Source organism: Suncus etruscus, chromosome 14 (assembly GCF_024139225.1).
Source record: "Suncus etruscus isolate mSunEtr1 chromosome 14, mSunEtr1.pri.cur, whole genome shotgun sequence".
In the NCBI taxonomy this organism is placed as follows: Eukaryota; Metazoa; Chordata; class Mammalia; order Eulipotyphla; family Soricidae; genus Suncus; species Suncus etruscus.
The window spans coordinates 25,542,767-25,555,040 of NC_064861.1; the positions used below are offsets into that span (position 1 = coordinate 25,542,767).

General features: G+C 53.7%; 1 protein-coding gene across 2 annotated transcripts in view; it reads left to right on the plus strand.

Annotated features, from left to right (window-relative positions):
• NRG2 (neuregulin 2) overlaps window positions 1–6,693 on the plus strand; it is a 200,222-nt gene extending 193,529 nt beyond the window's left edge. For both annotated transcript variants that reach the window (XM_049785998.1, XM_049785999.1), the window contains exons 7-11: window positions 1,751–1,853; window positions 3,506–3,629; window positions 3,937–4,064; window positions 4,738–4,965; window positions 5,561–6,693. In XM_049785998.1, coding sequence (XP_049641955.1) covers window positions 1,751–1,853; window positions 3,506–3,629; window positions 3,937–4,064; window positions 4,738–4,965; window positions 5,561–6,329 — 1,352 coding nt within the window. In that variant the 3' untranslated portion in view covers window positions 6,330–6,693. The remainder of the gene's footprint in view (window positions 1–1,750; window positions 1,854–3,505; window positions 3,630–3,936; window positions 4,065–4,737; window positions 4,966–5,560) is intronic.
• The last annotated feature ends 5,581 nt before the right edge of the window (window positions 6,694–12,274 follow it).

Below are 12,274 nucleotides of genomic sequence, written 5' to 3' on the forward strand. Positions count from 1 at the left end.
CCAGGAAGCTCTTCACTGAGGCTGAGTGCTACATGACTGGAAGGTAGAGGGTGTTGTGTAGGTGTGGGTGCCAGGAAACAGAGCAAGAGTATCTGCTGAGTCCCAAAGTCTGCTCCCTAGCACTCAGGTTCTCAGGGTGACCAGGGAAGGCCTGTCCAGGGAAGTGGCATTTGGGCTGGAACCTGCAGGGCAACTGGGTGCAACACTGGAGGCTGGTCACAAATGGAGGTATGAGATTGGAGAGATTTAGTAGATGGATGTTGCTGGCAGCGTAGGGTTGAGGACTCAGAGATGTTTGATGAGGAGGACTAGGGAACGGAGACCCGGCAAGAGGAAACAGCTACTAGGGGAGGAACAGTCTGTGGACAAAGCTGGGGACAGTAGTGATGGAACAGTGAACCCAGGTGCCCTGTGCTCTAGACAGACAAGAGGACCATGTGAAAAGGAGAGTCCTCGAGTAACTGACCAAAGGTGGTGCTGTTACCACAGATTGGGGACAGGGCAGTGCGTTGGGGTTGGGGCTCCAGAATAGCTATGGACCTGAGGAGTTGTGGCAGAGGAGGCCAGTGATGGAGGAAACCCAGGCAGAGAGCCCCAAGGGGCAAGAATCCCTGAGCAGTAAGTGACCAGGGAGACCTGGTAGAGAAAAGTTAGTGTGCAGCTGGAGAGGTCAAGGGCCACAGGGTGAGACTTGCAGCAGGGCCTTGTGTGCTGGCTCCTGCATGCTGGCGGTCTTGTGTCCCTGGGTACATGGACCCAGGTACACGTATAAGGAAGGGTCTTGGACATGTATAAGGAATGGTCTTGCATTTGGAGCCTTGACACCTCTGGATGTTGCTTAGTGTGCCCCACTCTGCCACAGGAAGTGCTGTGAGGGCTGACAGAGCACTGGGGTCCATGCCAGCACCCCCTAGTGGGGCAGAGGTGACTGTCAACTTCCTCCTCTTCCTCCTGCTTTGCTCTTGCTGTCCTTTCTAGAAAGATTGTTGATTTGCTGGGAAGTGGGGAAGAACCCCAACTAGCTCAGCTCACCCCTGATATTGAGGGCTCCTCCCAGAGCCTGAGGACTAACTTGGATATGGAGAGAGGGCGCTGCCCCTCACACAGGTGGGAGCTTTTTATAGGCAGAGCAATAGCCCCCACCAAGCTGGGAGAAACAAAGGCCTTTCTCCCTATACCTCCCAACCCACTGTGAACCAGGTCCTTTATCCCTGCTCCTGGCTCAGGAAGCCCCAACCCCATGTCCTCTGGTTGAGATGAATCCTCTAGATGAGGTCTGGTGACCAAGTCACTCTTCACCTGCTCACCTGCTCAGGGAAGCTGCAGCAGTGCACCAGGGGCCCCCACATTCACTGGAAACACCTCCAGCCCAGTGAGGCTCTTTGCAGCCACCACCCATGGCCTATATATGGCCCAAATATGCCATCCTGTCCGGCTGTGTGACCCACAGCTCATCCACCAACCCTCACCCTCTCACTTTCCTCACATGTGTCTGTGCAGGGTACAGGGCTTGGAAGGGGCACTTGGGGCAGCTGCTATTCCCAGATTTCATGGTTGGGTGGAATTTGGGGAGGTAAAGGCAACCCAGGAGCAAGCAGGAGGGATTGAAACAGAAGAGTCAGGTAGGAACCCTCCTTGCTGAAGGAGCATGGGCTTGGAGGGCAGACATGCAAGTGACCTGGTAGCATCTCTGTACTATTGTGGCGGCAGCACTGCCCTGTCCTGCCCCTCACACCCTCTGCCTCTGCAGAAGCTGAGGAGCTATACCAGAAGCGCGTCCTGACCATCACAGGCATCTGCGTGGCTCTGCTCGTCGTGGGCATCGTCTGTGTGGTCGCCTACTGCAAGACCAAGTAAGTGGCCCTTGGCTAGAGCTGGCGAGCAAGGCTGGGCCCCCAAGACTACCTTTAGAGACAGGGTCCCACCCACCTTCCTCTGACTTCACTACCCTTTCAGGGGCCTCTGTAGGGATCAGAGCTCTAGACCAGGACACAGGAAGGAGAGGTGGAGAATGGCCCAAGAGGTCTGATCAAGATGGGTCATGAGTACACGATCAGAAGCACAACCTGAGCTCCCTTCACTCTCGTGTGACCTGGGCAGATGGGGGAGCTCTGAGTGGAGATGATGTTAAATGGGCTTCAAGTCTGTTAGGAGGGAGCATCCCACTCCTTCCTCCCCCACTCATCCCCATTTCCCATGCAAAGGTAGTCTCTGGGGTGTGAAAGTACAGGAAAGAGGACATTCTCCCCAGGAAAGGCACAGCCTGCACCACCAGGAGCAGTGCAGCCACCAACAGGAACATGGGACAGACGAGCAAGACCCCAACCAGTAGAAAGGCCACCAGATGCATTGGGGGAACAGGACAGGTGAAAAAATAAAAACAGGTGTGGAAGAGTCAGCCTTATTCCTAGATCATGAGCTGACCAGACTAACTGAGGATGAGGGAAAATGTCATGAACCTAAAAACACAGTGGCAGTGCTAGAGCACATGCTTCGAATGCCCCCGCCCCAGGTTTAATCTCCACCAAGAGTGACAAAAATAGCAAGACAGAAAAAACATCTGGAAAACCTAAGTGGTACATTGGGTCTCGAGTATCAAGCTTGGGAGTCTGATACTGGGAGTCAGCATCAGGGCAGGCTGATGTGGCATGTGAAGATGACGAGTCCACCTCATCCTTTCCTACATACAGATCAATGGTCTGAACTCAAACCCTAGGAACAACTCCCACTGCCCATCTCTCAATTCTAGACAGGCCCAGCCAGCTTTGCTCAGGATGTGTCCAGGACCAGAAGGTTTTGGGGTGCGGTATTGGCGGTATGATGGGAGATGAGATTCAGGAACCAAAATGAGGGGACTCAGCCCATCCAAGACATTAAGGCCAAGAATGCAGAAAAGTTCAGACCTCCCTTTGCATGCATTTGTTCCTTCAGCAAACTTCCATCCAAGACTACTAGATGCCAGGCATACGACATAGCCAGGCCTCTAAGCACAACAAGGCATATTGCAGGGACTTTGCCCTTGACTGGAAGGCAGGAAGAACACCGGAGCACAGAGGCTTGAGCAGGGACCACGGTGTCTCCTGCAACAGCACAGCCTTTGCGCCCAGAGAAAACTCATACATAAGTGCCATGAGCCAGTGAGCAACCAGCGCTGGGCCCTAATATTCTCTCATCTCTGCTCCTCACTGGTTTTGGGATTAAGGACCCCACCCAGCCTCTATTCTATAGATAAGTAAAAGAAAACGTGTGATGTGCCCAGGATGGCAAACTGGGGCATGATGTTCTGCAGAGCCCATTTCATCGCCCTGAACTCGGCCCCTTCCCCCAGAGTTCAGGTTGGCGGCGCCATGGGACAGGGGTAGGAGCCAGGGCCTGGCCTGGCCTGGCCAAGGCAGTAACCTGAGCTCAGAGGCCAGAGACCACCCCCACTGACCAGGCCAAGGTGGGAGGTTCCCCGAGCCACCCCTAGAGGGCGTGTGGGGCTCACCCGGACTCCCCTATGCAGAAAACAGCGGAAGCAGATGCACAACCACCTGCGGCAGAACATGTGCCCCGCCCACCAGAACCGGAGCTTGGCCAACGGGCCCAGCCACCCCCGCCTGGACCCTGAGGAGATCCAGATGGTGGACGTGAGTGGGGTTCCTGGGCCCCTCTGCCCTCACAGCCAGCTTTGTCTACCCCCTAAAAGATGGACCAGGGTGGTGGCCTGCCCAGCCCACCTTCTCCCCTGCCTGCCCACCTGGCTCACCAGGAAAACTGACTTCACTTGACCCACCTTAAGGAAGGGCCAGGTGCCAGATGGTTTGCCCAACCAAGTCCCTTATCCAGCGGTCCATTCCCTGCCTCCAACCAACCCATAGCTCTCCCACCCCCACAAGGAAGGGGCCCCCCCCTTGGCCATTTGTCACTGATCCCCATCTGGTCTGTCCAATTCAGTATATCTCCAAGAATGTGCCAGCCACAGACCATGTCATCCGGAGGGGAACCGAGAGCACCTTCTCAGGGAGTCACTCCTGTTCTCCTTCTCACCACTGCTCCACAGCCACACCCACCTCCAGCCACAGGTGAGTGCAGCCAGGACCCTCTCCCCAGACTGCTGTTTTGAGGATACCTGTGAGTGCAAAATAAAGACGACAGGCGCTTCAGCATCAAACCCGACTGAGAAAGACTCCTTCCAAAACTGATGGCACTTAGTCCTCTTTTCCATTTGAAAAACAGCTACTAGGAAGCAGAGGCATTCTGAGCCTCCCCTATTTGGACCTAGTTATTTAAAGGACTTAAAGTGCCTGCTCACCAAACTGCCCCATGAAGCCCAGTTCCCCCTTGACCTCCTCCCAGAATTGGAAGGCATGCGCATGCCAGCTCAAGGGCTCACACAGCTTAAGAATGCACATGCTGGGGCCCGTTCCTCCCTGGGGATACCTGGAGTAGGCTGAACCCACAGATTGGACCCAAGGAGCTGTGCTCCTAGGATAGGGACAAAGGAACAGAAGGGTCCCAGACAGGATGCCCTGGGCGAGGCTAGAGGCAGGGGAGGAAGGAGACCTCTTGCACGCACCAACTCCCACTTACATGAGACCCCAGCCCCCACTTCTCCATCTACCAGGGCAGGCTTTTGCAAAATTATGGGGCGGCGGGGTGCACATCGCAGGGATCTGAGAAAACGGGAGACACAATAAAGAGGAGGGAGGCTGGGAACCCTTCCTAAACTCTTGCCTTCCCACCGGGTTTCTCCAGGCATGAGAGCCACACGTGGAGCCTAGACCGTTCTGAGAGCCTGACCTCAGACTCCCAGTCGGGCATCATGCTGTCATCGGTGGGCACCAGCAAATGCAACAGCCCAGCGTGCGTGGAGGCGCGGGCACGAAGGGCTGCAGCCTATAGCCTGGAGGAGCAGCGCAGGGCCACGGCACCACCCTACCACGACTCCATCGACTCCTTGCGGGACTCCCCGCACAGCGAGAGGTCAGCCCCTGCCCCGAACCCTGCTCCCCACCTCCCACCCGGGGCCACAGAGCCTCCTTCAGCGACGGAGGCCTGCCTCCCGCGACCTTTCCTGAGCAGAAAGGCTGTTGCTAATCGCACTGAAACTCATTAGTGTTGGTGTACCATTGCCATCCAGCCCCATCGTTATTTATTTAATGCAAGAATTAGGAAGCAGAGGGCTCTCCGGGACAGGGCTGCCCTACCCCGGTGTCACTTAGAGGCCCCTTGTCCCAGCAGGCACAGAAAGACACCGAGATGGAGCGGCCTGGAGCGTGGGAGGGGAGGTTGTCCGCGAGGAGCCGCGTCGGTGCGCGGGGGGCCCCAGGCCCCCGCAGGATCAGCAGCCAGGCCCACGGGGTCCCGCGCAGTGGCCGCCCGGAGGCTGGAAGTGCCCTTGTCGCCTGACCCCCAGGCAGGAGCCGCCGGGGGCCAGGCCCCCCACTCCCTGCTGAGGCCTGCGCCAGAGCCGGGGCAGGAGCAACCTGGCGGGGGCGGCGAGGGTGGGCGCAGGCGGGGTGCGCGGGGGCTGGCGCGCGGGGGTCTTCCCCGCCCTCCTGAGCCCCCTCTTCCGCAGGTACGTGTCGGCGCTGACCACGCCCGCGCGCCTCTCCCCCGTGGACTTCCACTACTCGCTGGCCACGCAGGTGCCCACGTTCGAGATCACGTCCCCCAACTCGGCGCACGCCGTGTCGCTGCCCCCGGCCGCGCCCATCAGCTACCGGCTGGCCGAGCAGCAGCCGCTCCTGCGGCACCCGGCGCCGCCCCCGGGGCCCAGCGCGGACATGCAGCGCAGCTACGACAGCTACTACTACCCCGCGCCGCCGGGGCTCCCGGGGCCGCGGCGCGGGCCGTGCGCCCTGGGCGGCAGCCTGGGCAGCCTGCCGGCCAGCCCGTTCCGCATCCCTGAGGACGACGAGTACGAGACCACGCAGGAATGTGCGCCGCCGCCGCCGCCGCCGTCGCGGCCGCGCGCCCGCGGTTCGTCCCGCAGGACGTCGGCGGGGCCCCGGCGCTGGCGCCGCTCGCGGCTCAACGGGCTGGCGGCGCAGCGCGCACGGGCCGCGCGGGACTCGCTGTCGCTGAGCAGCGGCTCGGGGGGCGGCTCGGCGTCGGACGACGACGCGGACGACGCGGACGGGGCGCTGGCGGCCGAGAGCACGCCGTTCCTCGGCCCGCGCGCCGCGCACGACGCGCTGCGCTCGGACTCGCCGCCGCTGGGCCCCGCGGCCGACAGTAGGACTTACTACTACTCGCTGGACAGCCACAGCGCGCGCGCCGCCAGCAGCAGCAGACACAGCCGCGGGCCGCCCCCGCGCGCCCCGCAGGACTCGGCGCCCCTCTAGGGCCCCGCCGCCCCGCCGTCTGCGAGGACAGAGACCGCGACCGGAGGGAGGGAGAGAGAGTCCGAGAGAGAGAGAGGGAGAGGAGGAGACACAGAAATAAAAATATTTTTATTTTCTATAAAAGGAAAAGGTATAACAAAAATGTTTTATTTTCATTTTAGCAAAAATTGTCATACTAGCTAACGGCAAAGACGTTTTTATAGGGAAACTATTTATATGTAACATCCTGATTTACAGCTTCGGAAAAAAAAAAACAAAGAAACAACAAAAAAAAAAAAGAGATGGGCCAATTTTTTTGACTCTTTAATAGAAACCTATTAATATTGTGGTGCCTTTTGCTGTACGCTAACCTGGAGCTCCTGGAGAGAAGTCGGGGTGGGGAGCAGGGACCCGGCCAGCTAAGAGGCGGCTTGGGGGGGGGTTCTGGTGGGGAGATGAGGGGTTGCCCCCCCTCCCGGGAAGGAAATGGGGCGCGTTCAGTTGAGCCCGCTTGCGATCTCGTTGAGTCCTGCGTCCCCTGGGTAGAGAGCGAGGATCCTGGGCTTGTACTACATGGAGTTAAGGACGACCGCGGCCCAGTGACAGCAACAGGGATAGGGAGGGGCCTCCTCGTTTCTCACTGCTGCCAAGGGAGAGGGTACTGAGAGAGCCGTTTCCTAGCAGCCTCAGCTCCCTGTGCCCCTGCGCGGCTCCCCCCAGGCCTCCAGGATGCCCCTGTCTGCAGCACCTCCGTTTACAAGTCGACTTTTCTATTGTACGCCTGCATGTCCTTTGCATTTCAGATTCTTTCGATTGGATGCATGGTCACGCGGGGACCAAGAAGAGCCACTTGGCAGTGTATTTTGATTCCCCTCTTAGCAATAAAGAAACGCCATTTCCTTCTCATGGCCCTACTCCCCCAGTCCGCAATCCACCAAAAGCCTCCACTCCCCCTCCAGCCCTGTCCCCCCAAACTGGGTCCACACAGATTTGTCAAAAAAAAAAAAAAAGTCATTGTTAAAAAAAAATAATTCCCAAAGAAAAGGGAACCCTTGCCCTGAAATGTCCACTCCTGACTGTCGACACTTGAACGTTTTAATATGATCAATAAACTCAGAAATCACACCCGTTTGACTCTGTGTGCGGAGCCCCCGGGTGAGGAGGGAAGGCACAGGGCCGGGAGAGCGAGTTGATGGCGCAGAGGCAGAGGGTCAGTCCCTCCCGCCCCTCCCATCTCTTTAGCCCCAGCTTTCAGGACAGGCTCCAAGCCTCCTCTCTCTCTTCCAAGAACATTCACAAGGTGTCCCCCCTGGCTGCCGGGGAACCTGGCCAAGGGGCTGACGCAAATGACTGCTTTGGGCTCTGCCTCAGAACCCTGGCCCAATTCCTGGCCTGGAGCTAGAGGGGCCAAATTGAAGCAAGTTTCTGGGCCTAGGTGGGTGAGGAAGTAAGGGCTGTTACGTTGGTATTGGGTTAAGATGACACTTGGGGGCTCAGGCATGTCACAGGCAAAGTCTGGACATGCAAGGCGGCATAATGGGTACCCTTGGCTGCCAGCAGGACCACAGCTGCTGCAGCTTGTCAGCCCATGGGGTGCTTTCCCCAACCCTACCCTCACCCCTAGAGCCAGGGCCTGTCCAAACCTGATGAAGATTTCAGAGAAATCGGCTTTCTCCGTGGAGAAAGCAGACGGAGGTCCAGGGTTAAGCAGCCTTTCCTGCAATGATTATTAACCTGCACCCAGTGCCAGGAACCATTAGGTTCCAGCCAGACATGAGGGTGTCTGCTAGCCAGAGAGCTCAGCTGGTTGGTATATGAGAGTGCTTATGCATCTGTGTTCAAGATACCCCAGGATGTGTGTTCAGCTTGGAGAGTCAGGGACAGAAGGACTGAGAAGCTCCGGTTCAGAGAGCCTAAGTTCACATTCCAGCTCTCGCTCTCCCAGGGTGACTGCTCTGGGCTCTGGTTTCCTCAGCTGTGCTGTTTGTGATGCTATTACCTACCTCAAAGGGTCGCTGTGGAGATTTATGTATAAAGCACCCAGTGTTGCTTCTGGCACATGATGCTTGTTAATGGTTAATTTGGTGATGGTGATGACAGTATGCTGTGCCTTGCATTCTTGAATTACAGAGTGGCCAAACCTGGATGAAAGGAAGTGATGGAAAAAAGAACTAAAGTTGTATTCATTGTGAGGGTACTGGGGAAAAGTATGTTATAAAGAAACAAGGGGAAATAATGAACTAAATGGTATAAACTTGCAAAACACTGGCTTTTCCCAGGCCTCAACTGATGATCTTATCTGGATCCCTCTGCTGGCTGAGTTTGTAGTTGGCTTTAAATTTTTTCGGAGAGCCAGTTAATTCTTCTACGACTTCTGACCTCTCTGTGACCCCAAGTAATTCTGAGTGAACTCTTGGTAAATTCATTGACCTCATGACTTTTTTGTTTAGTTTCCTCTTGGTTTGCCCCTTCTCAAGGTTCTCAGTTGTTACCTTCTAAAGTTCCAGAAATTCTTGCCATGATCCCAACTAAATATGTCACCCCAAATAATCCTAAGCACTAGATGCTGTCATTTATCTGTCACGATTCTATTTAATACTTTTCTGATCTGCCTGGAATTGTAAGCTATGGGCTGAGACGAAAAGTCATAACCGAACCTCCAGTTCAGTAATTCTTTCCAAATCCAACCAGCCACAGGTGTGAGTGGGATCGGAAGGGGGTTAGCCCCTTTCTCCAGCCTCTCAAAAACCTTGCTGCCTTGAGACATCTTTAGCGTAAAGAGGTGTCATCACTTAGTGATTTCCATCTCTGTTCCCCTCGGACATTCAGGCACCTTGAGAGGCTTCTTTCTCACATCCAAAAAACACCCTCTCTGAGGTCAGAGAACAGCAGAACATTTGCCTTGCATGCAGCTAACCCAGATTTAATCCCAGGCATTCCATATGGTCCCCGACCCTGCTAGAAGGGAGTAATTTCTGAGCACTGAGCCAAGAGTAACCCGAGTGCAGCTGACTATGAGCCCAAAAGGAAAAGTAAACAAACAAAAAAAAAAAAAAAAACACCCTCTCTGCCAGGTCATTTTTGGCTTGTCTCCTCAGCCCTCCCAGAGTCCCATAAGGTAATGGTAACTGCCTGTTCATTCCCCCACTAGACTGTGAGCCGCATGCGGACAGCAAACTGGTCCATTCCTTTCTCCCCACAGTACCCCCAGAATCCAGCAGTTGATTCCACTGAGAGGATGAAGGCTCAAGAGGTCACCATTGGGGGCCACCACCCAGAGCCTGAGACCACTTTCCAGGACAGCAGGCGGCACCAGCCAATTACTGCATCTTATCTTGCTGTCCTCCAGCCTCGGGTAAGGACAGTCCTGGAAGATGAACAGATGATGGCCAGAGGTTGGAGGAATACGATGGTCCATTTAGAATGCAGAAAAAAATATTAGAACTTTTAGATTTATTTTCATCTCATCTTTTTTAAATTTCTATTTTTGTGTATGTTTTATAATGTACATAATATTTTAGAACAGTAGTACATGTATATAATTTACAATAAATAATTATACAATTAATAAATGAAACTAAAAAAAATTTTTTTTTACTGTTGGGAGGCACAAGTAGTGCTCAGGTAAGCAATCTATTCACAGCAGATGTGGAACTTGCGCCTCTGCTTCCTTTCATCTGCCTCATGAGCCAGTGGGTGGAACACTGACACCTGAATTCAAAGGACATTTGAGATGGCTGTGGAGAAAGAACAGCAAGCTCTTTTTAGGTTGCCATATTGCTCTATTTCACTTAAATGAACTTTACTTCCCCTTGGCAAAACTAAGAGTCTAGATGGTTGGGTATAAAATACACTTCAGAGAGCCAGAGGTAACAAAGGGCAACCATTGCAGTGAAGACTGAAGGTTATTGGAGTGTCCCCAGGGGCACATGGAAGTCTGGAGGAATGATTTTCTCTCTGGCCACTGAGGGGCCACTCTTGAGCACCCCAGAGCTACAGGATCTCGGCCAGGAGCTGATGGTGGATGCCAGTATCATGTGCTGATCAGGCTTAGGATCAAGCAGGATCCAGCAGGACGAAGCTGGGTGGTACTTGTGATGACAAGTTTCAGAAGAGCGTTGAGTGTCCAATACACACTGCCTGGCAGGGCTTACTACAAAGGGCCTTGTTGCTGTTCTTAAGGAATAATCCAGGAGAGAGAAGATGGGAACACACTCTCTGATGCCAGGACGTCAGACTCTCTGACCCAAGATGCCATTACCTTCCATGATGTAGCTTTGAGCTTCTTCCAGGATGAGTGGCCATGCTTGGAACCCCTCTCAGAGGAAGCGGTACAGAGTGATGCTGGAGACATACCAGCACCTGCAGGCCATTGGGCATTGTGGGGTAAAGCCTGTGCTGATCTCCTGGTTTGAAAGAGGAGCCCTGTGGATGCCGCAGGTTTCCAAATCGCAGGCCACAAGTTCCAGTACTGGCATTTCAGCAATTTGCTTTTGGAATGAGATCTCCAAAAAGGAGTGAGATGAAATTCACATACATGGAGAATTGTGTTTCTGTGATGAAAATCACAAATTCAGGACTGGATTTGAACATGGAGATTGTCAGGGCTGGAGTGATAGTAAGCAGGTAGAGCATTTGCCTTTCGTGCGGCCTACACAGGATCAACCCTGGTTCAATCCTTGGCATCTCATATGGTACCCTGAGCCTGCCAGGAACAATTTCTGACTGCAGACCAGGAAACTCCTGAGCAGGTGTGGCCATAAACAAAAAAATTAAGACAAACAAACAAATGAACATGGAGACTGTCAATGGAAAGAGAATTAATTGGACTAACACTCTGCTATTTCAGAGAAGCAGCCTGACCCCGTTGGATGGGGGTGACCCTGTGCTATGAGACAGTCTGAAGGAAACCATCCTACCAGCATCCCAATGGGAGTGAAGACTTGGGGACATCTGTTCTAGAGTGGAACAGATTGAAGAGAGCTTTCTCACACCAGAGCCACTGACCACTGGGCAAAGCTCCCCTGAATATGCTCTGCCCAGTCCCTGAACTTGGACACTCGCAGTGGGGCCTCTCTGGGCCACATAAGCAGTGTTTGCACCAAACCTCTTACAGCCACAGGCTAACAAGCACATTACCCATAGAGTAGAACTATCCAAGTGTAAGCATTGTTGGGGGTGGGGGCATGTACCTGGCACCTTGATGTTCCCTCGGACATCAAGTGCCCAAGATCCCCGAGTGTCAGAAATATGGACATACCCTGAATCAACCTTTACTTCAGAGGGCACTAAGAAAGTCCAAACACAAAAGAAACAAAATATTCCAGGAGTGTGGGAAGGCCTTTGTTGGATCCTCAGACCTTAAAAGGCACAAGATAACTGATAAGAGGACAGAAAATCTATATGTCAAGAGAGTACAAAAATATTCAGTCAATCCTCAAGCCTTTCTGAGCACAGGAAATGTCATATAGGAGACAAGCCTTATACATGTCAGGAGTGTGGCAAGGCCTACACTCAATCCTCGAACCTTTCTTCTCACAAGAAAAATAATACTGTAGAGAAGCCTTATATATGTCAATGTGGGAAAGCCTTCTAATGGTCCTGAGACTTCTCTAAGCACAAAAGAATTCCTACTGGAGAGAAGCCTTATACATGTCAGGAGTGTGGGAAAGCCTTCACTCAATCCTAGAACCTTATTGAGCACATAAGTTTTCGTATAGGAGAGTAACCTTTTGCATGTAAGGAACGTGGGAAGTGCTTCACTCGATCTTCAAGCCTACTAGGCAATGGATTATTCACACTGAAGAGTAATTTTATGCAGGTAAAGTGTGTGGGGAGGCCTTTGCATCCCTCTCATGCCTTAGAAATTATAGCAGAATTCATTCTGGAGAGACACCTGAGGTATCTTAGGAATGTATCTAGATCCTTACTTCCTCCTCAGACATTTTCACATATATGAAAATATA